The sequence below is a fragment of the Chiloscyllium plagiosum genome, chromosome 6, assembly GCF_004010195.1.
Source record: "Chiloscyllium plagiosum isolate BGI_BamShark_2017 chromosome 6, ASM401019v2, whole genome shotgun sequence".
NCBI classification, from domain to species: Eukaryota; Metazoa; Chordata; class Chondrichthyes; order Orectolobiformes; family Hemiscylliidae; genus Chiloscyllium; species Chiloscyllium plagiosum.
The window spans coordinates 16057989-16084490 of NC_057715.1; the positions used below are offsets into that span (position 1 = coordinate 16057989).

General features: G+C 42.6%; 1 protein-coding gene across 5 annotated transcripts in view; it reads left to right on the plus strand.

The window, feature by feature from the left end:
* nalcn (sodium leak channel, non-selective) overlaps nucleotides 1-26274 on the plus strand; it is a 284414-nt gene extending 258140 nt beyond the window's left edge. For 3 of the 5 annotated variants that reach the window (XM_043691273.1, XM_043691275.1, XM_043691276.1), the window contains 11 exons: nucleotides 1407-1475; nucleotides 2121-2269; nucleotides 6351-6444; nucleotides 8096-8228; nucleotides 9049-9164; nucleotides 12284-12441; nucleotides 14494-14644; nucleotides 15888-16037; nucleotides 18489-18606; nucleotides 21546-21766; nucleotides 24667-26274. In XM_043691273.1, coding sequence (XP_043547208.1) covers nucleotides 1407-1475; nucleotides 2121-2269; nucleotides 6351-6444; nucleotides 8096-8228; nucleotides 9049-9164; nucleotides 12284-12441; nucleotides 14494-14644; nucleotides 15888-16037; nucleotides 18489-18606; nucleotides 21546-21739 — 1332 coding nt within the window. In that variant the 3' untranslated portion in view covers nucleotides 21740-21766; nucleotides 24667-26274. Of the gene's footprint in view, nucleotides 1-1406; nucleotides 1476-2120; nucleotides 2270-6350; nucleotides 6445-8095; nucleotides 8229-9048; nucleotides 9165-12283; nucleotides 12442-14493; nucleotides 14645-15887; nucleotides 16038-18488; nucleotides 18607-21545; nucleotides 21767-24666 lie in introns of those variants that run through there. The other 2 variants (XM_043691274.1, XM_043691277.1) reach the window with 2 other exon arrangements.
* Nucleotides 26275-26502: the final 228 nt, after the last annotated feature.

Sequence of the window (26502 nt, forward strand, 5' to 3'; positions counted from 1 at the left end):
ACTGCAGAGTTCACCACTAAAAAACAGGGTCCACAACCAAGGGCAGAGTCCACTCCCAAAGGCAGCAAATACACACTCCACAGGTGGTCAGTCTCCATGGAATCCTGGCCCAGCCTTGGAAAACCAGGCCCACTCACAGAAACATGGTACATTGTACAGGTGCAGTTAACTCACAGGGGTTTAATCCACTCCTGAAGGCAAGGTCTTCACCCAAACTCCAGGATATAGCAAGTGCTCACCTCCAAGCACACACAGGTGTTCAATCTTCAGAGGCCCAGAGCCAGGCCTCCCCACAGTAACAGCTCCTCTGGTGAAATGGATGTTTTCCACAAGAGCTCAGTCCAAACACCAAAAACAGTGAAGATACATTAAAAAAAAACTAGAGTCCAAGGGCTAAGTCCTGTCACAAAATTAACATTGTCCTTTTCTGAAAAAAAGTAGCACACTGGCTGTAACCAGCCAGTGAAACAACAATCCCCCAGTGAGAACCAAGTTTCACCTGAAACACATTGTTAAACTCCTGATGCACAATCAATCCTCATTAAAGGAATGCCAGTTAACAAACTGGCTAAATAATTCAGCTACTTCAGGAATCAAGCTTTCCCCTCCAAAAAAAAGAGAAGTTGTAACCCAGTCAATCCCTTAAACTGAAGAGACGCTGAATCTCCTGTTTATACCTTTTTTTTCTTGGCCAGTGACAAACACTGCCCTTCACATCAAAGGGCAGTACTGTGTGAATCCCTATTTATTTTCTCCTGTTTATATCAGTCAGCCAGAAAGGAATGCCAGTTAACAAACTGGCTAAATAATTCAGCCAGTTCAGGAATCAGGTTTCCCCCTCCCAAAAAAAGGAAGCAGAAGCTAACAGTAACATACTGACTATAACACCAGCCAGCACAGAGTCAGTCCCCTAAACTGAGAAGACGCTGAATCTCCTGTTTATATCAGTCAGCCAGGGCTTTCCTGATTGGCCCAGGTTATCAACCCCAATCAAGGATTTCATAGTCAATGAGATCCACCTGGCCTTTGTATCAATCACTACAGTAGATGCAGTAATATTTTTTCCACTTTTGGGATAAGCATAATTAACAGTCATAAATATAAGACAGTTGCCAATAAAGACCAAATACAAAAGAATTAAAGAGATATTTCTTTATTCAAAAGTGTGGTGAGAATGTGAAACTTGTGACAGGGAGTGGTTGTGGTGAATAGTGTAGACACATTTAAGATGAATGCAGAAAACATGAAGGAAAAATATGTCACCTGGTCCTGAGATGGAGTGGAGGAGGCTCATGTGGAATATAAATACTGCAATAGACCAGTTAGGCTGAAGGGCCTGTTTCTGTGCTGATATGACTCCATTAGTTTGGATAAGTTTGTTTCAGCTGTTTGTTGTTAATTTACAGAATGAATATACATACGTGATGGGAGCCTGTGTAATTGTGTTCAGGTTCTTTTCCATTTGTGGAAAGCATGTGAGTAGTCAAGCTAAATTAGAAACTGCACATTTTGCGGAGCATTTCGCGATTGTGATGAAGTAAATGTGCAACTGCATGCCTCCATTTACCTGTGCTCTAACTCATGCTATGTATTGTGTTCCTGTTGTCATGTGCAGAGTGTATATTTGTGTAACATGCTTTACATCCATTCATTGCATTCATTGTGTTTTTATTTGCTTTGATGTGGTTCTCGTTCCTCTCGACCACCTACAACAAGATGTCACAGTGCGACTTGATGTGTCCATCGTTCTCGATGACCAGATGGTGCAGAGATATGATCACTTCAAGGAGTTGAGCCATTCCTATCTCAGGTCCATTTCTTAGCGAAGTTTAGGTCATTACAGATTGGTAAAAGTAATGAAGTAAAATACAGTATTGGATTTAGCTATTCAGTGAGGCCAATACCGAATAATGTATTCGTTGAGATGAATAATAAGGTGTTTACATAGCTAAGATTGTTGGTCATAGAACAACTACAAAATGTGTGAAGGTTCAAGTTCTGAAACCTGTTTTTTAACAATTAGAGCTGTTCACAAATCTATTTAGTTTCCCTGTAATTTATATTTAGTCAGTTTTGAATGCATTCAGGTGAATTTGAAACCCTTTGTTTTCTGGTTTCAGGTGACATTGAAGATGTTGTTACTGACAGTGGTTGTCAGTATGTATAAGAGCTTTTTTATTATAGTGGGAATGTTCCTGCTGCTTATCTGTTACGCTTTTGCCGGAGTTGTTTTGTTTGGAACTGTGAAATACGGGGAGAACATCAACAGGTTTGTAATTGTATTCCCTCATTGGGACCCCAAACAGTTTGATGAATGTCACTTCAGTGTGTGAAGTTGCTAATTGCTTGGGAACGTGCATGTTACATATGAAGACATTGAAGATCGTGCTCTGGGACAGATTACAAAGTAGTGTGGGGATTCCATCTTGGTGCAAACTAGCAGACAACGACCACATCCAATGAGAAGGTGCCTTGGAACCTCCATAAGCCTCAACTCATCCAAAACACCACTGACTCTGTCCTAACATGCACTAAGGTCTGATTGATCATGTAGATGGTTCTCTGCCTCACCAATGATGATGGAAGAGACCCAAATCTGGAAGTCTTGTCCCAAATCCAGTCTCCACCATTTTTTGCAAGGGGAGGAATAGGGGTGGATCACACATTGCATACCCATGGTTCATGGAGGCAGCCAACTTTATCAGATCTGGTTTATTGGTGCATTGTCTAAAATGTGCACCTGATAGGAGTTATTCTGAGATGTAGGGAACCCATTTAGATATAAGGCACCCTTTGTATATGGTCTTAGGAAAACTGTTGGAAAGATCAACTGGCCTTTGGGAGAGGTAAATGGCCTTTAAGGATTGCTAAACATAGACAAGAATGTGCATAAAATATGGACAAACTAGTTGGGACTATCAGGTTCTTTGGAGCTAGCAAGAGAGTTGTGAAGAGTTTTCAAGTTATTTGAAAAGAAAACTGCGGCACTAAAAAAAGTGCTCACTAATTCCACTCCCTTTGTTGACACATGCCTGAAACTATTGATACATCAAAATGCTGTTCAACCAGTTTCACAATGTATCATTATTGCAGTGGGATGCCTGTCACTTCACTGTTGATTGACATTGCAAACGCTTACAAACAAACATTTATTTTCATATTCCCATTTGACAATCCCTTTGAAATGTGACTATGACTACAAATATTTGTGTTCATAAGCATCTAAAGGAGGTTAAATTTTTGAAGTTTTTTTATTAATGAGAGCTATTTCAAAGAGTCTATTCATCAAAATAGACATTTAAGAACTTAATGTCAGGATAGGTCCTGAGGTCTGCACATAGTGAACGTTAGATGGATTGAAACAAAGAGTTTAAGTACAAGGCAGTGGTCAGAAGGTATGAGTTGGCACTAAGTTAGCATTTGAGGATATGAAGAGCCATGAGAGTTTGTAGAGGATGGCATGAAGGGTATGAGAAGTCAAAGGAATGGTAAAAGGTATGCCTTGGCATGGATGGAATGGGGAAGTGTGTAAGGATGTGAAAAAACTCCCTCCTAAAACCTCTACATTTCTCCCCTTCTCTCCTTCTTTAAGACATTCCCTCAGCTGGAAGGTTCATTTTCAGATGTTTCATCACCATACTAAGTAACATCATCAGTGAGCCTCCGGTGAAGCCCTGGTGTTAGTGACCCACTTTCGATTTATGTGTTTAGGTTTTCTTGGAGAAAGTGAGGACTGCAGATGCTGGAGCTCAGAGTTGAGAGTGGAGAGCTGGAAAAGCACAACAGGTCAGGCAGCATCCAAGGAGCAGGAGAAACGACATTTCGGGCCTCCGGTGAAGCCCTGGTGTTAGTGACCCACTTTCGATTTATGTGTTTAGGTTTTCTTGGAGAAAGTGAGGACTGCAGATGCTGGATCTCAGAGTTGAGAGTGGAGAGCTGGAAAAGCACAACAGGTCAGGCAGCATCCAAGGAGCAGAAGAAACGACATTTCGGGCATAAGCCCTTCATCAGGAATGATGAAGGGCTTATGCCCGAAACGTTGATTCTCCTGCTCCTTGGATGCTGCCTGACCTGTTGTGCTTTTCCAGCTTTACACTCTTTAGGTTTCCTTGGGTTGTCATTTCCTATGTTAATGTCATTTCCCGTTCCTTTTCTCAGAGGGTGGTAAATGGGGTCTAAGTCAATGTGTTTGTTGATAGAGTTCTCTGTTTGGCTTGTCCTAGGCTGGATGTGTTGTCCTTCCTCATCTGTATAAAAGGATACTAGCAAGAGTGCGTCATCTCTTTTTGTGGCTAGTTGATGTTCATGTATCCTGGTGGCTAGTTTTCCGCCTGTTTGTCCAATGTAGTGTTCGTTACAGTTGTTGCCAGGTATTTTGTAAATGATATTAGTTTTGCTTGTTGTCTGAATAGGGTCTTTCAAGTTCATTAGCTGCTGTTTTAGTGTGTTTTTGGGTTTGTGGGCTACCATGGTGCCAAGAGGTCTGAGTAGTCTGGCAGTCATTTCCAAGATATCTTTGATGTAGGGGAGAGTGGCTAGGGCTTCTGGACGTGTTTTGTCTGCTTGTTTGGGTTGGTTGCTGAGAAATCCACAGACTGTGTTCATTGGGTACCCATTCTTTTTGAATACTGACTTTCCTCTGCTATTCATAGTTCCTCTGTGCTGCATTGTGTGGTGGCTTGTTGAAAAGACTAGTTAGATTTCTTGGCATCATGGTAGCCAACAACCCACAAACACACTAAAACAGCAGCTAATTAAGTTAAAAGACCCTATACAGACAACAAGCAAAACTAATGTCATTTACAAAATACCTTGCTAGAACTGTAACAAACACTGCATGGACAAACAGGCAGAAAACTAGCCATCAGGATACATGAACATCAATTAGCCACAAAAAGGCATGACCCACTCTTACTAGTATCCTTACATACAGACGAGAACGGACACCACTTCAACTGGGACAACACATCCATGCTAGGACAAGCTAAACAGCGACACACACAAGAATTACTAGAAGCTAGGCATTCCAACTGGAATTCTATCAACAAACCCATTGACTTGGAACCCATTTACTACCATATGAAAAAAGAACAGGAAATGACATCACCACAGGAAATGATATCACCAACCCAAGGAACCTAAACACATAAATAGAAAGCGGATAACTCAGACCAATGCTTCACTGATGATGTTACCCAGTATAGTAACGAAACATCTGAAAACAAACTTTACAGCTCAGCGAGCAAACTTACAACCAGAACCTCAACCTGAGCTACAAATCTTCTCAAAACTTGCTGATACTCCTTCAAGCCTATCTTTTTAACCAAACTTTTGGCCACTTCCCCTACTATTTCCTTATATGTGGCTGGGTGTTTGATAATACTTCTGTGAAGCACCTTGGCATATTTTATCAATGTAAAGGTGTTAAATGCTCATTGTTGACAGACTCTCATGCTGCTTTGGGATAGAAAACGAAGGCAACGAGTTCCCCCAGCTCTCCTGTGAGGGGAATGTGTGTCTCTTCTGTAGCTTGACCAGAATCTCGGAGCCAGCTGATGGCTGCCTCAGTCAAGTCAGCCATAAATATTTATGCAATGATTTCCTCTGACTCACAAAAAATGTGGTGAGAGCAGGTGACCAAGACTGCTGGTGCCCATGCAGTAGAACAAATATTTGCACTTCTGGATTCCTTTCCATGACTTCAGGACATCCCAGAGCACTTTACAGGCAATAGATACTTTTCTCATTGTAGCCGCTATCGTGATGAAGGGACCTTAACACCCAATCGTCACTCAACAAACTGATCGAGTCATAGAAATGTACTCGTCCATTCTGACCAGATATTCTACATTAATCTCATCCCATTTGCCAGCATTTGGCCCATATCCCTCTAAATCCTTCCTATTCATATACCCATCCAGCTGCCTTTCAAATGCTGTAATTGTATCAGTCTCCACCACTTCCTCTGGCAGCTCATTCTATACATGCATCCCCCTTAGGTCCCTTTTGAATCTTTCTCCTCAAACCTTAAACCTATGCCAGCGATGTGTTCATGGCCAGATCATGTATTTTTGAGGTGTTAATTGAGTGACTAAATATATTCCAGGGCACTGAGGAGAGCTCATTGGCTGAATGGCCTCCCTTTGCATACTTTGTTATGTTTAAGGACTACCTCATTGAAAAGAAAATCATTGTTCTGCATATGTAATAAAGAGGAACGGCAATTAAGGTTGGGTAGTGGCTGTTTTCATCACTTTACCAGTTTAGTTTTGCTAAGGCAGCCTAGCAGTTTATTCATTGGATCACTGTTTTGATTGCCATAAGAATTCATCCTTTTGTTTCACCTGCAGACATGCAAATTTCTCCTCTGCTGGGAAAGCCATCACAGTTTTATTCCGCATTGTTACAGGGGAAGACTGGAATAAGATTATGCATGACTGCATGGTAAGTACAGGCCCATTCTGCCATTGGATAAACAGCACTATCGTTATCCACAACCAGTGTCGAGGAACCTGTCCTGGTAGCTCTGGCCTTTGAGACTTTATAGGGCAGTGTACCAGAACAGTATCAGTGCCCAAAATGGATCAATTCTGAGGACAGTTGCATGGTTGAGGCTTGTACTCCGAGATTAAGAGGTGACTGAATTAAGATATTTAAAATGATTCAATGAGTTGATAGTTTCTCTCTAGCCATGCTGTTGCCTTTGGAGGAGTGAGGTTCCCAGGAAAGTAAGAAGGAATCTGGAAAAAGGCACAAAACCTTAATATTAGAGCCAGGCCATTCAGACGCAATGTTAGGAAGCACTGCTTTTCGATTTTGACATCTCAGGGAATCTTTGGGATATGGGGAACAAATGGATTTAGAATGTAGAATACGTCAGCTGATGATCGGCCATGATTGTCTTGACTGGTGGAGCAATCTCAAGAAGCTGGGTGTACCTAACTCTTACTTTGTAAAGGGCTGTGGAAATCTGGAACTCTGTCTTCCCAAGAAAGCTGGGGAGTCAAGTGAATACTTCAAAACTGACATTGTTTTTTTTTTCAGAAACAAAGACAGAATTGCTGGAAAAGCTCAGCAGGTCTGGCAGTATCTGTGCAGAGAAATCAGAGTTAACATTTTGGGTCCCGTGACCCTTCCTCAATTTCTGTTTTTCTGTTTTTGCTTCTGAACTAAAGCATCCGCTGTTCTTGTGGTTTTTTATTTGACACTGATTTTTGTTGGGTGAAGATGTTACAGCTAACAGGTTGAAGACTCATAAAAGGAGGTGAGATGTGGGACAGCTGTCATCCATTTGATGGCTGAACAGGTTTGAGGGGATAAATTACCTCAGCCTGATTTGATGGTTTCCCATTGGGTAAACTGCCTCTGGCTTAAGTGCTCCAATCTGTGGCTTTACCCCTCCTGGACATCCATCAAGGTTCCATCAAGGATAAAGAGCTAACCTCACTAACTGAGAAACAAAATGTGACACTTGTCCCCCAGCTGTTGCTAGGTATGATTGAACATACTCTTCACATGGCTTTCACCTCCAATTTGTTTTTATAACTAAAAAACAAAACTGTTGTAAGAAAATGGGGAAAAACTGCACACTTTTTCTAATGTCGCCTGTGGTTTTCTCCCCCAGTTTTGCTCAATACACCGTATGAAATAAATTTGCAATTCCTGAAAGCTCTAGGGCATCCTGGAGATTTGGCAACTCTCAATAGAGCTCGGTTCCCATCAGATTATCAGTTTTTTCAGGAATTCATTCCCAAGGCATGGGTATCGCTGCCCAGGTTGCCATTTATTACCCGTCTCTAATGGCCTTTGAATTAATTGGCTTGCTGGGCCATTTCAGAGTACAGTTAAGAGTCAACCAGGTTATCATGGGACTGGTGTTACATACAGGGCAGGCCCGACAAGGATGTCAGCTTTTCTCCCCTAAAAGACATTGTGAAACATGCATCTTTTAAATAATTATGGTCACCATTTGCGCTTGCTTTTTATTCTGGATTGTTTCAGTTAATTAACTGAATGCATGCCCATTTTCCAGTGGCTGCATTGGGATTTGAACTCATGTCTCTATATCATTAGTGTCTCTGTATCTGTTTTGCAGGTTCAGCCACCTTTCTGTACTCCTGATGATGAGAATTACTGGGAGACAGATTGTGGAAACTACGCTGGAGCTCTGATGTATTTCTGTTCCTTTTATGTCATCATTGCCTATATCATGTTAAATCTACTTGTTGGTAAGTAGACCAGCTTTCATCATTCAAACCAGAATGAAAATGTTTGGTAGAAATTTAGAAGTGGAACAAATCAGTGATCTGAATTTGTCAAACACTTCTCTCCCTCAGTCTCCTCCAGGATTTTTTTTCTTATACTATTTTTTTGCTGGAAGCAGCAGTTGATAACAACATAACACAATACCTGGGACCTCAGCAAACATTAGGATCACAGCCTTTATTTCCCTGATACCATGATGCCATGAAATGTTCTTGGCGCTGGAAAGCCAAATAATTGTGGACGGGCTGTTAATGGAAAAGATGATTTAATATTTCTGGTGTCGTCCCTTTGTTAAATTTAAAAAGGAATTTAAGATACATCGCGATGGGATCATTGCCTCTTATTTAACTTTTTATTAATGTGGGTACCCCTGTCAAGGCCTGAGCCATGCCATTATTGCCCATCCCAAACTGTCCTTGAGAAAGTGATGTTGAACCACCTTCTTGAATTGCTACAGTTCATGTGATACAGAACTACACGGTAGTAAAGGAGACAGTTATAGGATTTTGACCCAGCAACAGTGGAGGAATGTGATGATATAGTTGCGAGTTAGGGTGGTGCCTGGCTTGGAGGGTAACTTTTCTGGTGTTTGCTGCCTCAGCCTCCCGATGGTAGAGGGTACAAGTTTGGAAGATGCTGTGAAAGGAGCCTTCTGCAGCAGTGCAGCATGATAAGTCAGTTCCTTTATGGGATACGTTCGTTGTCTTCCAAAGTTAGCCCTGACAAAAGATCTTTTCCTGTAATATATCGGACAATGAATCTTTTATCATTTCTTTCCACCAGCTATCATTGTAGAAAATTTTTCATTGTTTTACTCAACTGAAGAGGATCAACTGCTGAGCTACAATGATCTTCGACATTTCCAAATAATTTGGAATATGGTAGATGACAAAAGAGAGGTGCGTAACCTCTGATGAAATTAATTATCCTGAGCATTGTCTAGTTTTGAATGTGAGAATTATTTGATATCCTCCTCTTGCTTCTCAACCAACTCAAGAGGTTTTTATCTGATTCAAAGCTCCAGATGGGCATGAGGAACGATTGGTATGGCCTGGCCAGCATCTATTTCTGATGGTTTTTCATGTTATTGCAGAGTCCAGACACAGCTGTCAACATTGACTATCAAGTGTTTAGGGACCATTCACTTGAACAGCACATTTACAAAAGATGAATAGTAATGCCATAGCTGAACATGGGAGCGTGGGTGCAGAGCTGAAAATGTGTTGCTGGAAAAGCGCAGCAGGTCAGGCAGCATCCAAGGAACAGGAGAATCGACGTTTCAGGCATAAGCCCTTCTTCAGGAAGGTGCTGAGGAAGGAGATGTGGCTGTGGTAGCGAGTCTGTTTGAGAACGTGGCTGAAGAGCTTCTGTGCAGAGGAGATGACCTGGGGTGTGCAGTGAGAGAGGGACTCACTGAAATCCTTGTAGAGGGAGGAAGGGAACTTCTTCAAGGAAGGCATCCTTGTAAGAGGATTCCCAGTAGGTTCAAATCTTCGACGAGAAAGTGAGGTCTGCAGATGCTGGAGATCAAAGCTGAAAATGTGTTGCTGGAAAAGCGCAACAGGTCAGGCAGCATCCAAGGAACAAGAGAATCGACGTTTCAGGCATAGCGTGGGTGCAGAGTCCAGCACTTTTCCCTGCACACATGCTAAGTTATTCTCCTCCCCTGTGTTTGATTCCCACTGTGACCCCTCAAAACCCACCTTCCTCACTGACCTTGCCTCTGCCCAACTCTCAAACAATTCAGAGTTCTTGAATGCCTCCTCCCACCCCGTTGATCAATCTCAAATTTAAAATGAACCTTCTGTTTGCAGAAAAGAGCTCCAAACTTGCACCATTCTTTGTGTGTCATGGTGTTTCCTAAATTCACTGCCAAAATGTCTGGCTTGATGGGCCCTGTCTCTCAGTCTAACCAGCAGAAATAGTTTCTCTGTATTCTAACTTATCCATTAATACCTTGAAAATGTTAATGCAATCACCCTGCTACATTCTAAATGTCAGTGAATACCACCCTACTTTGTAATCTCTTGTCATAATTTAAACTGGAGAGGAACTGTCTGTGTTTCTGCTGTGGTTGGAGCCCGATTAAAGTGCACTGAATTTAATACCTGAATTCTATTGAGGCAGACTCCATGTTTCCTTGGATTTCCAATTGTGCTATAATTTGGAATGCCGATTAAAATTCACAGGATTAAGTATTTTACACGGACTTTGTACTGACCTGCCTGCCTCCCCAAACCGCAGGCAAGAGTCAAATGGGTGGAGTGGGTGGGGGAGGAACCAATCACAAGGCAACTTAATTGAGTGATGATGATACAAACTATGACGGTTGAAGTTTAGAAGATGTCATACTGGAGAACTCAAATTAAGTCATTGCCATTAATTCATGCCACTGTCTTTAAAAAAAAATGATTAGAATCTCAGCTAGTACCACTTCTTTATATTCTAATCTTAATAATATAGAGTAAGTTCCAGTACCTGTGGGGGATACATTCCAAGACCTATCATGGAAGCCCAAAACTGTGGATAGGAGTGAACCCATTCATTTTAATGGGAAATTTACCTTCCCAGCAGCCCTTTGGTCCCTGGTTCCAGAAGGTTCCCTGTAATATGTTCGGGCCGCGGTATACCACGGGTAGCTAAAACGGGAGTCGCCCTGTACATCAGCCATCATGTGTACTGGATAAACTGGTTGAAAGGCACTGGAGCTTCCAAAGCCACCACAATGAGACAAGTGATTTTAATTAATCACCTCATTCCTATACACGGTAACAAGGTGCTCCCCTGTCAGTAGGTTGAATTCTCACCACTGAGTCTGAAGATTGTGGGCTCAAGTATTGAGCATTTAGTGTTGCATTCAATTCTGGTCACCACATGACAGGAAGGTTGGAGAGGGTGCAGGAGAGGTTTACCAGGATGCTGCCTGGATTAGAGGGTATGAGCTATTGAAAAGGTCAGGTGGTTTTCTCTGGAGGCTAAGGGGAGACTTAATAGAAGTCTATAAAATTATGAGATGCGTAGATAGGGTCGACGGTCAGAAGCTTTTTTCCCAGAGTTGAAATGTCTAATAATAGGGGACATGCATTTAAGGTGAGAGGGGGAAAGTCCAAAGGAGATGTGAGGGGTGAGACTTTTACACAGAGAGTGGTAGGAGTCTGGAACGTGCTGCCATGGGTGGAGGCAGATACAATAGGAGTGTTTAAGAGGGGCATTTACATAAGCACATGAATATGCAAGGAATGGAGGGATATGGACCAAGGAAAGGCAGAAAGAATTAGTTCAATTTGACATCATGTTCAGCACATGTGGGTCGAAGGGCCCGTTCCTATGCTGTACTGTCCTGTGTTCCATGTCCAAAGTCTCGCTGCAGAAATGTGAGCCAAACATCAAGGCTATTAATCTTAGTGAGTACCAAAGGAGTACTGCACGTCAGAGATGCCGTCTTCAGATGAGATGGTATCACCTGTACCCTTGGGTGGATGTACAAGATTCTTTAATAACGGAGGAGCGGGGGGTGCTCACTGGTATCCTGGCTCATTTATGTCTCAATCAACAGTGGTATGAAAACTGATCATCTGGTCTTTTTCACACTGCTGTTTATGGGATCTTGCTGTGCACACATTGTTTTTCATGAGCACAGGCAACAACAGCAGTCAATCATATGAGTCCATGTCTTTCTTACAGTTTTTAATCTTAACACACGAACAACTTCAATTTCTGTTACAAGGAGCTTTTCAATGCTGGACAAGGAATAAAAGGAGGCCACTCTGCCCATTGTGCCTGTTCAACCACACAGTTGAGTCTAATTGAGTCTTAACTCTCTCCAACCTGCCTTGATTCCATGAGCACTAATGTCTTCAATGCAGCAAAAATCTACCAGTTTGTTACTCTGAAAGATGCTATACAAATGCTGTTGTTAGCTGAACAGACTGTGTATTTTTTTTTTCATTTCCTCCATTGGCGAACAGTTCTAAAAGAGGCCAAGGTAACTTTTATCAAATGTTTTGTTTGTCATCAGGGAGCAATCCCAACCTCCCGTGTGAAGTTCTTACTGCGTCTGTTACGTGGGAGACTGGAGGTTGACTTGGAGAAAGACAAGCTGCTTTTCAAGCACATGTGCTATGAGATGGAGAGGCTGCACAATGGAGGAGACGTCACGTTTCATGACGTGCTGAGGTATCAGAACAGTTTACCCCTCTTCCTAAGTTACAGCTTTATTACACAATGAGAATATGCAACTCGCTACCACTGGTAGTGATGGAGATGAATAATGTTGTAAAATCATTATTATTATTAAATCGTTTTCCAATGTTTTTCTTATCCCGCTGCTAATTGTAAATATTAGGGGAGAACAAAAACAGTAAACAGCAATAGACATTCATTTCATTTGACTCTCAACAATGTGGAGAGCTACCTTCCCTGACGAGTACAGAACCAACGAAGAGACTGGAAAAGCTGGGGCTGATCTCCTTGGCAAAGAAGATTAAGGGGAGATTTAATAGAGATGTTCAAAATTGGGAAGAGTATCAGGAGAGAAGATGAGGACTATGTGGTACCTCTGGCAAGAGGTCAATAGTCAGAAGACACAGATTTCTATTAGCGGTCATTGACAATAAAGGAGAGATGAGGAGGCCATTCTTAAACAGTGAGTTGTGATCTGGAATGCACTGCCTGAAAAGCTGATAGAAGTGGATTCAGTAGCAATTTGTGAAAGAGAATTGGATTTGCTGGTTAATTCAGTTAGGGAGCCAGTGCAGATATTGTGGACCAAGCTGCCACCTCCTGTGGTGAATGATCCTGGTATTTGCCATGAAGCCAAGAGACTTTAGATATCGGAGTTCATACTGTGAATGCGGGTCTTGTTGAATTTTGTTATGCCAAAAGTAGAGACCCTAAATCTTAACATATTTTAATTACATTGTTCTTTTATCTTCCTTTTATATGACCTAGAAACAGGAGGAGCCCATCCCACCTCTCCTTAAGTCCATCAAGCCTGCATGGTTTTGTAATCCATAATCCCCTTACCTAACAAGAACCTATCAACTTCAGGTTTGAAAATTTCAACTGAAACCCCAGCCTGAACCTTCACCTGTTTTTATTTTTTGTTGGGGGATGTTCAGTGGGGCAAGATTTCCAGAGTTCTGAGGAAGGGTCACTAGACCTAAAACATTAACTCTGGTTTCCCTCCACCGATGCTGCCAGACCTGCTGAGCTTTTCCAGCAATCTCTGTTTTTGTCTCCGATTTACAGCATCTGCAGTTCTTTCGCTTTTTCCAAACTTCCACATCCCTTTGTGTAAAGTGCTTCCTGACAATACCTCTGAACAGCCTGGCTCGAATTTTAAGTTTCAGTTCTCTTGTTCTAGACTCACCACCAACACAAATATTTTCTATCGACCCTATCAGATTGTTTTGATCAGTTTTAACACCCCATAACCATCATCACAGTTAAGTCACCTGCTAATCACCTATACTCATTGGAATGTCATCCTATTTTATGCAATTTATCTTCATAATTTAATCTTTGTTAACTGTTCCATGCAAAACATTGTTTCAACCAAAAATCGAAAGAATTGCAGATGCTGAAAATCAGAAACAGTAACTGCAGAGAGGCTGGTATCCCATCACCAAATCACCCTTTATTTACTTGGGTACAGTACACTGGCTGTAGCCAGCCAGCTCGGAGTCAGTCCCCTGAACTGAGGAAATTCTAAACTGGTTAAAGAATAGTTTAGAAGGGTCACTGGACCAGAAACATTAACTCTGATTTCTCTCTACAGATGCTGTTGAGTTTTTTCAGCAATTTCTGTTATTATTTCAACCAACTAAATTTCTATCAGGCATATTGCTATAACATTTAATTCAGTCATTTATGTACATGTATGATATTAAGCTAAGAAACTTGGGGTTGAATGGTGGCTCAGTGGTTAGCACTGCAGCCTCTCAGCGCCAGGGACCCGGGTTTGATTCCAGCCTCGGGCGACTGTCTGTGTGGAGTGTGCGCGTTCTCCCTATGTCTGCATGGGTTTCCTTCCACAATCCAAAGATGTGCAGGTCAGGTGGATTGGCCATGCTAAATTGTCCATAGTGTTACGTGCATTAGTCAGAGGCAGTTGGGTCTGCGCGGGTTGCTCTTTGGAGGGTCAGTGAGGATTTATTAGGCCGAAGGGCCTGTTTCCACACGGTAGGGATTCTAATCTAATCTAATCTAATCTAATTCTGTTGCTAGCATGCTGTCATACAGATCAGTGGACATCAGGAAAAGCCTTCAGCTTGAAGAACTGTTAGCAAGAGAGCAGCTTGAATACACGATAGAAGAAGAGGTAGCAAAACAAACAATACGAATGTGGCTGAAGAAATGTTTGAAACGCATTAGAGCAGTAAGTAATTTCTAAGAACATGCTCTACATTGTTAGTCAGCAGAAAAATGGATGTACAAGAGGCAATGACATTTGTTTTATGTTGAAACTCAGCTAGATCACACTTGGAGTATTGTTCACATATCTGGTCTCCGTCATTACAGAAAGAATAGAGAAGAACTGGTGACGGTGCAATAGTAAGTTCACAACAATAGTCTCAGAACCGACAAGTTATAACTATTAGGAAGGATTGAACAAGCCAAGTCTGTTCTCTTTTCTAGAGGAAGGACAAGGTTGAAGGGTGACTTGACAGAGGTCCTTCAAGATTGTGTTGGGATTTAATAAGGAAGATACAGGGAAGATAGAGGAGACCTCATCAAAGAGCCATAGATCTAAGAATGTTATGGAAAAATTCAGTTGGGAATAAAGAAAAGCGTCTTCCTTTAGAGAATAGGGAGAATGTGGGACCCATTACCACAGGGAATGATTGAGATTAATAGAATAAACAATTTTCAAAGAATCCTAGAGACCTCATGAAAGAGAATGGAATAGAAGGCAATTCTGAATTTTTGACCTTCCCCTTTAATGTTGTAACTGCAGTTTCTGAAAGATTTCCAACCAGCTAAACTGCTTAATCTGGGCAGAACCTAATCAAATCACTGAAAGGATTGCAGAAGTGTAGGCTTAAGTGTCCAACATTACACCCTAGTATTCATGTGATCTTTAAACAGGCCCTTGATCTGAACTAGGCCTTGTCTGCAGTGCTGGCTAAACACACGTACAAATCCAAAGGTGACTTTTGCCAATTCCACTAATTCATTCACCTACATGACTGCAGTGTTAATCACATGACCAGCAGAGACTTGCTGCTGCCAGTCCTGACACCCCACTGTAAAAGGGAGATGAAGAGGTGCTCACGTCCAGATCATCCTGCTCCTCTATGCAATGTCCCACATTAACTCTGCACCAGTCAGAAATCCATTCTGGGTAACTGCACTCCCTATTGCATGACTCGTGGGAGATTTCAACTTCACACCTGCAGTCAGGAGTTTGCACAAACATCTGGGCAAATAGGTTAACATGTCGGGCATGTTCTACAGACAGCTTGCCAATTGCCCCTTTGACAGAGACTCACCCCACCAAGGGGTAGTAAAAATCAAATATTGCATCCACAATCTAGTGTCCTAATGGACCAACTGGCTGTAAGAATGTCCGTGAGTCTGATATTTTACCTTCCTGAGTAAATGTTATCCTGTGTCTTCAGAAACAGCAACAATCCTGTAGCATCATCCACAGTCTGCGAGAGAGTCAACAGCAGGAGTTAAGCAGGTTCCTTATTCCCCCCAGCATCGAGACAACTCAAGCCAGCGAAGAAATGCTCGCCAGTAATCAAGATAATGAAGCTGCTCCTGAGGTGAGTCATTCCCTCTGGTCTGTCATCTTCGCTGTGCCCATTTCCTAATTGTCTTGCAGAGTGCACAACAGCTTTTACTTACGTTAAATGGTAGACAATCCACAATGCTTTGTGGGAGCAATGTGGCACACAAGGTTTTGAGACCATGATATTAGGACAGCTTGGCCAGACTGGTTATTTTTCCCTCTCGAAATATCTGAAAGAGGAGGTAGAAAATTTTAGAAAGGGTTTCCAAAGCTTACGGCAACATTTAGCTGAAGCCACAGGCACAAATGGTGGAGTGATTACCAACCGGGGATGTGCAGGAGGCCTGATTGAGAGCAGGCCAGGGATCTCAGGAGGTTGACAGGCTTGGGGGTGTAGCAGGAATAGGGGGCAGTGACGCAATGGAGGGATCTGAAAACAAAGCAGAGTATTTTTCATGGTCTCAGCTCTGCAGCACTGTAAAAGACTCTGAATGTGGACTGACAGTAGGGATAGGCCTCCTCGACCACGTGAACACACCAAGGCCTCATAACCATACCACTGCCTATCAAGAAAACAGACAGGCCTTTTTGAATTTGTTAATCTAGTCAGTCACCTTTCACAGATCTGGAACCAACACAGCTGAAGGGGTCCTGTCATCACCTGAGAAAACGGGATGTCTCAGCATCCTAATGTCCATCAATGCCTCCCTACAGAAACTTTGTGCTCACTTATCCAGTGTGTTCTCGATTCATCTTCCACACCACCATGTAAAACAACCCCTTCCAAAGCTTAATCTGTGAGGCACATGGAATGATCCTCAGTGTATCAGTAAAGAACCAAGTTCCATGACCAAAAGCACTTCCTTAAATGTGCTTTTGGATGTAGGTGACAATGGCAAGTTAATTTTTATTTCCCAACCTTAGTTTGTTATGGTGCAGGAGGCCATTCAGCCCATCATGTCTGCGCCAGTTCTATTACCTGGGGCCAGTCTCCTGTCATTTCCCCATATTGTTGCACACCATTTATATCCAAACAATTATCCAATGCCCTTTTAAATGCCTCAGTTGAATCTGCATCCACCACACTTCCAGGCGTGAATCCTAACTACTCACTGTGTGAAAATCTTTTTCACATTGCGCTTGCTTCATTTGGAGATCACTTTAAATCAGTGGCCTCTCATTCCTTTTGTCTTCAACGATCTACTCTGTCGAGCCCAGATAGGGAGAGCATCGAGTGTCCAATAGGGTAGCATTTTCTCTTCGGATTCAAATTATGCAATTGAGACTAAAATGTGGTTGTAACAATGCTGGTGAGGTGAGGCATCAACTATCTTGCAAAGTTAATTTGCATAATAAACCTAATATTTTCATAAACAACTCAGATTATTTCATATTTCTCTCCTTTAAAAAGACATTGTTTGATCAGTAATGAGTACAAGTTAATTGATATAAAAGCAAAGCAATGGGGATTCTGAAAATATCAAATAGAAGCAGAAATTAGTGAGGTTTAAGAAGATTTGTAGCTCGGGTTGAGGTTTTGGACGTAGGTTTGCTCGCTGAGCTGGAAGGTTTATTTTCAGATGTTTCGTCACATGCCAGGTAACATCTTCAGTGAGCCTCTGGATGAAGACTTCGTTCGGAGGCTCACTGAAGATGTTACCTAGTATGGTGACAAAACTTCTGAGAACAAACCTTCCAGCTCAGCGAGCAAAACTACATGCAGAAGCAGAAATTAGTCAGCAGCTCAGGCAGCAACTGTGGAGAGAGAAACAAGAGTTAACATTTCAGGATGATGAACCTTCATTAGAAATGTAATCAAGTTGGAGATGTATCAGATTTGAAGCAAGTCCAGAGAGTTGGAAAGCTAGGAACTCTATGATAAGGTGGAAGTCAAGAGATTAAATGGCAAAAGGGACTATTATTGTCATTTTCAGTTTTTGTTTCTGTGTTCTGATTTGGTCTTGCACTATCAACCTCGTTTGAATTTAAATCTTGACCCAGTGTAAAACCTCATGTTCATTTTTACATTGTAAAAATACTGTGAGGAATATGGAATATACTGTGTAAAAATGAACATTAGGTTATACACTGGTCTGGTCTCAGCAAAAGTAGAGAAAGCTGTACCTCAAAGTGTGGGCCTGATCAGGTTAGAGCAGCGTGATCTGTTGTCCAAAGAAGTTTACTGAACAATTGAGTAGTTTTCTATGTGCCAGCCATAAATGGCCAGATTCGTTATGTTAAATGCTGCACAGTAGGATGTGAACTCCCAATGCCCTGGTTAATAGTTTAGTGCAGTAATAACTAGACTAAGTGTTCCCGGCTGTATAATTAAAGAGAAAATGTGATTTATGGTGGCGTGCACACAGCCATTAATGCAAAAGGAGCATCTGCCTGCTGATTATTCTTCCTACAGATTATGATAGAGTGATTGCTAACTCAACAATAATGAGCTTGTCAACCATCATCATTCTTGTCTCCTGTACAGTCCAGTAGTCAACAGCAGCTGCTCAGCCCAACACACTCAGACAGAGGTGGTTATCGATCCGACTCCGCCGATATCGGAAAGCCGCAAAGAAAATTTGGTCAGTGGCGTCTTCCATCAGGTATTTTGAGAATCGTGTCTTCTATGTTGTCATAATGACAGCTTGGAAGCAAGTCACAGAACTAAGCAAAGTGATCGTTTAACAGGGACACAGGATGTCCTCATACAAGGACAGCTGAGAATTAGTTGCTGCGGCAACAGTAGCAGGATACAACTCTGTCATTTCTAACAGGATGAATTCTTCTCCTCTCTTTGTCCTTTGAAGCAGCGATGAACACATTCATCAGCTCGGAAAAAGTGAGGTCTGCAGATGCTGGAGGTCAGAGTCGAGAGCATGGTGCTGGAAAAGCACAGCAGGAATCCTGATGAAGGGCTTATGCCCGAAACGTCGACTCTCGCTTCTCTGATGCTGCCTGACCTGCTGTGCTTTTCTAGCACCACATTCCCGACCTACATTCATCAGCTCGGGTGTTTGGTAGGGTTTCAGTGGACATGCAGATGATGCTAAGGTCAGTCTACATCCAGAAGGCCCTGCTGCAAATTGGACAGGCTACGGCAGGCAATTTGAGTTTTGTTTGAGTTGCTCACTTGGGATTTCCTCTGCTCATGTAAACACAAAGACAACTGAGACTGAATAATCTGTAAGCCCTGGTTATTGCTTTCAGCAAAGGGTGACAGTTGGAAACTATGGCAAGTCCTGTGAACATTAACAGAAAGAGAAGGGTCACTGGTCCATCATGCCTGTCCTCACCTAACGATGGCTGAAGCATTGTCACTAATACTTCTTATCCCCCAATACCACTATCTGATTTCCACTCTTCCCCCCCCCCCACCCAGCCCCAACCCAGCCACCAAACCCTACAAATATCCTGGGAGATTCCTGACTGATCTTATTTCCCCCCACCCCCAATCCCATCCCCTCAACATGCTAATTGAAGCAAGTCCAAAAGCGTATTATCTATTATCTACCTGGATGGCGCAGTGGCTCAATGGTTAGCACTGCTGCCTCACAGCATGATGGGCCCGGGTTTGATTCCATCCTCAGGCGACTGTGTGTTTGTTTGTGTGTGTGTGTGTGTGTGTGTGTGTGTAAGAGAGAGCGTTGCACATTCTCCGTGTCTGCATGGGTTTCCTCTGGGTGCTCCAGTTTCCTCCCACAGTCCAAAGATGTGCACGTTAGGTGGGTTGGCCGTGATAAATAGCCCATAGTGTCCAGGGATGTGCAGGCTAGGTGGATAATCCATGGGAATTGCAGGATTACAGGGATGGGGTCAAGGGGTGAGTTTGGGTGAGAGCCTGTTTGGAGGGATTCTACGATTTCTCTAACTATGTTTCCCTTCTTTAAGACGCATTTTCTCTCCCAGTCAAGTACCCATCCAGCTCTTGATGTGATTCAGAGGACTGGATCTTGAACACAGAAGAAGGTAGATGTGTCAGTTCATGCAGCTGGTTGGTGTACAGACTTTTTGGCACTGTCCTGTGCCCATTTTCCCTCAGACAGGATGTAGTGACCGGGTACGGGTGAAGGGCAGCTGGAAGTATTAGGGAACCACCAAAACCAGTAGACAGAGGTGGCTGTCAGAGCAGGTTTATTCACAGTTTGTAATCTTACAGAGCTCTGCCCCCTGATTTGCCCCCAGCGTAGTGCCCCACAGGTTCCTTTTTATATGTCTCAAGCACAATCAATGGGTCAAGCCATGACCTGTTTACCTTCGCCCTTAAGGAGAAACTGTTTCCACTGTTAATCATATCATTATGTACTTTATCAAAACCCTACCTAGCATCTTGGAAGCTTACAGCGGTGCAGGAGGCCATTTAGTCCATCATGTCATAGAATTCCTGCAGTGTGGAAGCAGGCCATTTGGCCCATCAAGCACACACCGAACCTCCGAAGAGCATCACATCCATACCCATCCCCCTACTCTATCCTCTCCAATCCTTGTAACCCTGCATTCCCCATGTCTAATCCACCTAGCCAGCACATCCCTGGACACAATGGGCAATTTAGCATGGCCAGTCCACCTAATCTGCACATGTTTGGGCTCTGGGAGGAAACCAGGGCACTGTGAGGCAGCAATGCTAACCACTGAGCCACTGTGTTGCCACCCAAGTCTGTGCCAGCCAAGAAAGAGTTGTTTAGCCTTATCACACTTTCCAACTTTTGAGGCACTTTGCCTGTGGATTGTGGCATTTCTAGAATATGGATCAGTGGTGCTGGAAGAGCACAGCAGTTCAGGCAGCATCCAACGAGCAGCAAAATCGACGTTTCAGTCCAAACTGCTGTGCTCTTCCAGCACCACTAATCCAGAATCTAGTTTCCAGCATCTGCAGTCATTGTTTTTACCGCATTTCTAGAATATATCCAACTGTCTTTTAAAATGTGATGAGAGTTTCTGCCTGACCCAGCCTTAGATAATAGACAATAGGTGCAGGAGTAGGCCATTCTGCCCTTTGAGCCTGCACCACTATTCAATATGATCATGGCTGATCATCCTTAATCAGTAATCCTTCCGTGAAAGCATGACTTCCGGAATCTCAACAACCCTCTGGGTGAAAATTCTTCTGCCAGTTACTTTAAGTCTGTACTCCCCTTTTTACTGAAATCCTCTAAGGAAGATAATTTTAAAAACAATTCTGTTAAACCTCACCTTAATCTTCTCTGCTCTAAGGAGAATGACCCAGTTAGTCCAGTCTATCCACATTACTAAGTCCCTCAGACATAGAGCCAATCCACTAAATCTTGTCACCTACTCCTATGCTCTGACATCCTTCCTAAAGTAGAAGGTGTGAAAAAGTACAATGAAGTAAACGGACTGGAAGGACGTTTGTGTGTTGCACAAGCGACAGCATGGCAGCAGCTGGGCTGAATGGCCTGTTTCTGTTTGGTAAATTCTAAGTAATTTGCTTTAAGTTTGCCTCCATCTGGTCTATTAAACATGGTTTCACTTGATCTTAATTGAAGATAAAATTACTTAGCTAGCCTTTCCTTTGGGCTTGCAGCTCCGAAACCCATCAGCCACTCTGTGTCGACGGTGAATCTGCGATTCGGAGGTCGTACAGCCATTAAATCGGTTATGTGTAAAATTAACCCAATGTCGGATGCTGCCTGTTCTGGTTCAGATGTTAAGAAATGGTGGACCCGACAACTCACTGTGGAAAGTGACGAGAGTGCGGACGACCTCTTGGATATATAACATTAAGTGGAGTTCTCTTTAAAGCCGGTAGGTGATGTTTGACTGCTTTATTTGTGAATAATCCTCTTACATTTCTATCATTTAATCTACGATAGGTGTCCAGAATGTTGACCAGGGAATTGGCTCATTGCTAGGTGATATGACAGAAATTTATTGAATCTCATCCAGAAAGTGAAAAGGCTGGGGGTTAACCTGATAGAGATCTTTAAAAGATAAAGAGGTTCAATAGAGTAGACCAACACTACAACAGTGAGGACTCTTCAGAAATATCTCTTGACTGTAAACTGCTTTGGGATGCTATAATATCTACATTGGTGAGAGGAAACGCAGACTGGCGATCCATTTTGCAGAACTCCTCGTCTGTGACCATAAGAATGACCACCATCTTCCAGTTGTTTGCCATTTAAATAAACCCCTTTGCTCCCATCCTAACATTTCTATCCTCAGTCAGTGTTCCAATGAAGCTAAAGTGCAAGCTGGAGAAACAACGTCTCACTTTCTGCTTAGGCTCATCACATCCCCTAGGATTCAACATTGTGTTCCACAACTTCAGGGTATGACCCCTGTACTCCACCGCTCCAGCACTTATCCCCCTGGCCCAGGGCATCTTGATTTTGCATCCAACAGAACACATCCATTTTCTCCCTTTCATACCTTCATTTTTCCTCATTTTCCATCTCCATTTCTCCTTTATCACCATTCGCACTGCCTTTGTCTTTTTCTCTGGGCACCCTCACCATCTGTTCCACTCATCTCTCAACACCCTCTTGGCAACAGCAAAAAAGCCACCATTTCCCAGTTTCGGATTCTCCGAAGTGTTAACTCTGTGCTTCTCACCAGTCCTCTGCTTCTCCAGCACTTTCAGTTTTTATTTCAGATTTCCAGCATCCATGGTATTTTGTTTTTATAAGCTTGGCCTGGTCAGCAGCCCTCAGTAAAGTCAAAGGAAATGGCCTTTGGCCAGGAGATCCTGGCACAGTACGCCAATGGCAGCCTTGGATATGGTCAGTCAGCTGTATGGCCGGTCACAGTCAGGACCCTCTCCTGGTAAGAACCAGGAGTTGAAGAACCAGAATTGAAGAACCACCACCCACCACCCACCTTGACTCGTTCTACCCTACGGTGGACTGTTTTCCTCAAAATGAGCAAGAGGTATGTATTAAGGGTGGCACAGCTGTTACTTTTGGGGAGGTGCCCTGAGCAGGTAAGGTTGGTGGTATGAGGGTTGGGATGGGTGAGGGCAGGTAGGGAAGGCTTTTCAGGCAATACTAAGAGTGATAGAGCATGATCTCTGACGGGTGGTGGGTACAGTAACAGCGACTGAGTGAGTTCTGAGGTATTGGACAGAAGATGGTGGCACTTAAGCTGTCGGAATGGAGAAGGGTGTTCATCATTTTCCTACATGGCTAGGCATTATTGCTCACAGCTGAGTCTGTACTGATCTGGATGGCAACCTTAGACCAGGCTGGCAATGTGTGGTGTCATGACCCTCCTCTGCGAGTGGCCTCCCCCTGTCCTGTCCCCATAATTCTGCAAGTGATGGCAGTTACCTGACTTCAGTGCCTCTCCTGCAATAAGAGCAGTCAGAAAATCTACACCTCGGCCAAAAGATTCTGAAGAGTCTTGATAAGGTTGACACTGAAAGGGGGTTTCCACTGTCTGGGGAATCTAATACAAAGGAACACAGAGTCTCAGGAAAAGGATACAATCAGTTAGATCTGAAATGTTGAGGAAATACTTCAAAGGGTTGTCAATCTTTAGCAGTCTGTAATCCAGAGAATTATGGCTGCTTCATCATTGAATATATTTCATGCTGGGAACGATAGATTAGTGGCCTCTAGAATAGAGTAGAAATTTATTGTCATGTGTACTTTTACTTAAAAAATATAGTCACCCCCATCATGATGCCCAAGATCCACATGAATGTACTGAATGGTGGAACAGCCTCCTGGGGCTGGAAAATGCACTCCTGCTGTTTCTTTTTGCAATGCCCTACTGCTCAGGAACAGGCGGCACTTACTGAGAATTCAGTTGGGAAATGTAACAAACTGGGAAACTATGTGCAATGAAATAATTTTAATGCCTTTCTTTGTTGGTTCCTTAATTTCCCAATTATGACAGCATTACTGAATATTGCCTCTAAAAGGCTGCACAGAAATTTCCTGATGCTTTACCCACCAGCACTGGTTTTGCACCATTGCTTACAATATGACCTTATGAAATGTTGGTGCAAATTATACCAAGGAAGTTCTCAGCATGGAGGTGAGCCTCCTATTCAGTGGTGGTGCTGTTCAAAATCAGATGGCCTTTAGCCAAGCCTGACCTAACGATTGATCACTACTAGATGTTGTTTTCCTTGCCCTTGCTGTTGAATTGATTTGGAGGGAAGGGGTTCTTTTGAATCATCATCAATTTTTTTTCTTTGTAAGAGTCTGTTTTTTGACCCACATTCGGAATTTTCTTAGCGTTATTTCACTCCCATCTCTAATTACCCTTGAGCCACCTCCTTGAACCTCTGCAGTCTGTCCAGTGTGAGTACACACACCATGCTGGTAAGAGGGGAGCTCCAGGGCTTTGATCCAGCGTCAGTGATGGAATGGCAATTGGAATTCCAAGACAGAGCAGTGTGTGACTTGGAGAGTAACTTGCAGGTGGTGTTGCACCCACTTGTCTCTGCCCTAATCCTTCTCGCTGGTAAAGGTTATGGGTTTGAAGGGTATCGTTGATAAGTCATTGCAGTGCATCAGCTGCCATTTTAAGGAGCAAATGTTCCAACCAGAATTTTCAGTACATCTCTGGCCCCATTGTACCGAAAGCAAATCCCAGGAAAATCTCACCCTCGAGTTCCTTTCTCCTTGGTACTTTTACAAAACAAAATGAAATTAAAAGTGTATGTATGCGTCTTTTGTCCACTTGTGCTTCTCAAGGCAAGGAACCAAATCACTGAAGGGAATGAAGACTTTCAATGTCATGCCAGAATCCAACATCCGATGTCCTTCACACTGGAAAGTGCCAGGTCACTGATGAAACAGCGCATCTGCACAAGCTTCGAGGGGCACTGCAAACCGGAGGAGCACAATTTCATCATTGACTTTACACCGTTTGTCCATCGGATTGTGCCAAATGTTTGAGGTGTTTGGGGACAGGAGGGGCGAGAGTTGTGGTTGCTGGGGTGTGAGTGATAGGTTTATCATTATTGTGGGCCTCTATTGTGATTTGCCAAGTGGGAGAGGGGGGGTGGAAATGTGGAAAGGGAGAAGAGGGGTGAGGTATAGGACTCATTGTGACTCTTTGAAAGAGCTATCCCATGAGCTGAATGGTCTCATTCCCTGATTTTCGGATGTGTTTTTGCTCACAGCATTCAGTAGAAAACAGCAGAAGAAACACATCCTCTGGGTTTCCAGAGCTGGATTAACTTTGCCACCATGTAGTATTGTGGATCACAGTCATCAAATTTGCCTCCTCTGACTGGATGTATTACTGGAGGTTTTAGCACATGATCTCTCACCTCCAAGCACCACCCCCACCTTCCTATCACTGCCTAGAAGGATAATCAAGCATAGTAATAGTAAGGTTTGTAAATGAATGGACTAACCATAGCAGAGCTCCAGTTTGAATTACACTAGATGAGTCAGAACAGTATATGGCATTCTCATGTTTTATTGGTTATTTCTTCTGGGCGGTCAACCAAGACCTCCACCCAGTCACCCCGCCTTCCCCACAGCCATCAGTGAACCTGCTCACTTGTCACTGTCAAATGGATAACTGTTAATGTTCCTAAAGTGTTATTAGGAAATGCCTTTTTTTAAAAAAATGCCTCTATTTTTTTTTCTCCTGGATTTTTCTCCCAGCACCAACTCGGTGATTTAATCATCACTTCCTGAGACTCCCAGGTCATCCTGGACACTCAACATTGAACACTACCTTCCTGTATGGATTGTTGTCAAGCTATTGACATTCAGATTTGATTTTAAAAAAAAGAGTTTGACCTCATTACAGTATAGATTTTAAAACCTATTTATGTGCTTTGCCGCCCTCTGGTGTGGAACATTGTTGAGTGCAATATCTTAAAAAGTCACAACCAAAGAGGGAACATATTTGCAACTCCTAGACAGACTGTAAGCCATAACTACTTCAACAAGGATTAATCTTAATTTGATACTTGTGGAATTTAAGTTTTCATTCTTGTAAATGTATTGAATGTAAAACTTATGTAGAAATGTCATGTGTGAATCTTGGTTGGATTCTCATCCGTCAGTATGAGTTAAAATGAAATTTCAACATTTCGTGCCTTTACTAAATGTTCATGTCTGGTCAAACCATACTTGTTGATTTGAAAATTATTTCTGAAGTGAATATTTCTAGTTGTTTTTAATGTTATTACACAATAACCTGTACTTGCCTAATATTGGTTTCTGTGTTTTTCTGACATTATTGCCATTGCTAATCAAGAAACTGAGACGCTGCCTAACCTGCTGTGCTTTTCCAGCACCACACTCCAACTCTGATATCCAGCATCTGCAGTCCTCACTTTCTCCTAGAGTACAAAGTCAGTTTATTTTAATGTTAAATGTCAAGTGTCAATAAAAAAAAGTCCTTCATTTAATAATCTGCTGGAAGTTTAGTTTTATTATCAGTTTTGAATCGAACAAATGAACTTTATTAAGTTGTGCAGCTTTGAAAATTGTGGTATTTCCAATGTTAAGTTGTTGCAAAAGAGAACTTCTTTAAAAAAAACTGATTTTCTTTTCAACACAATGCCA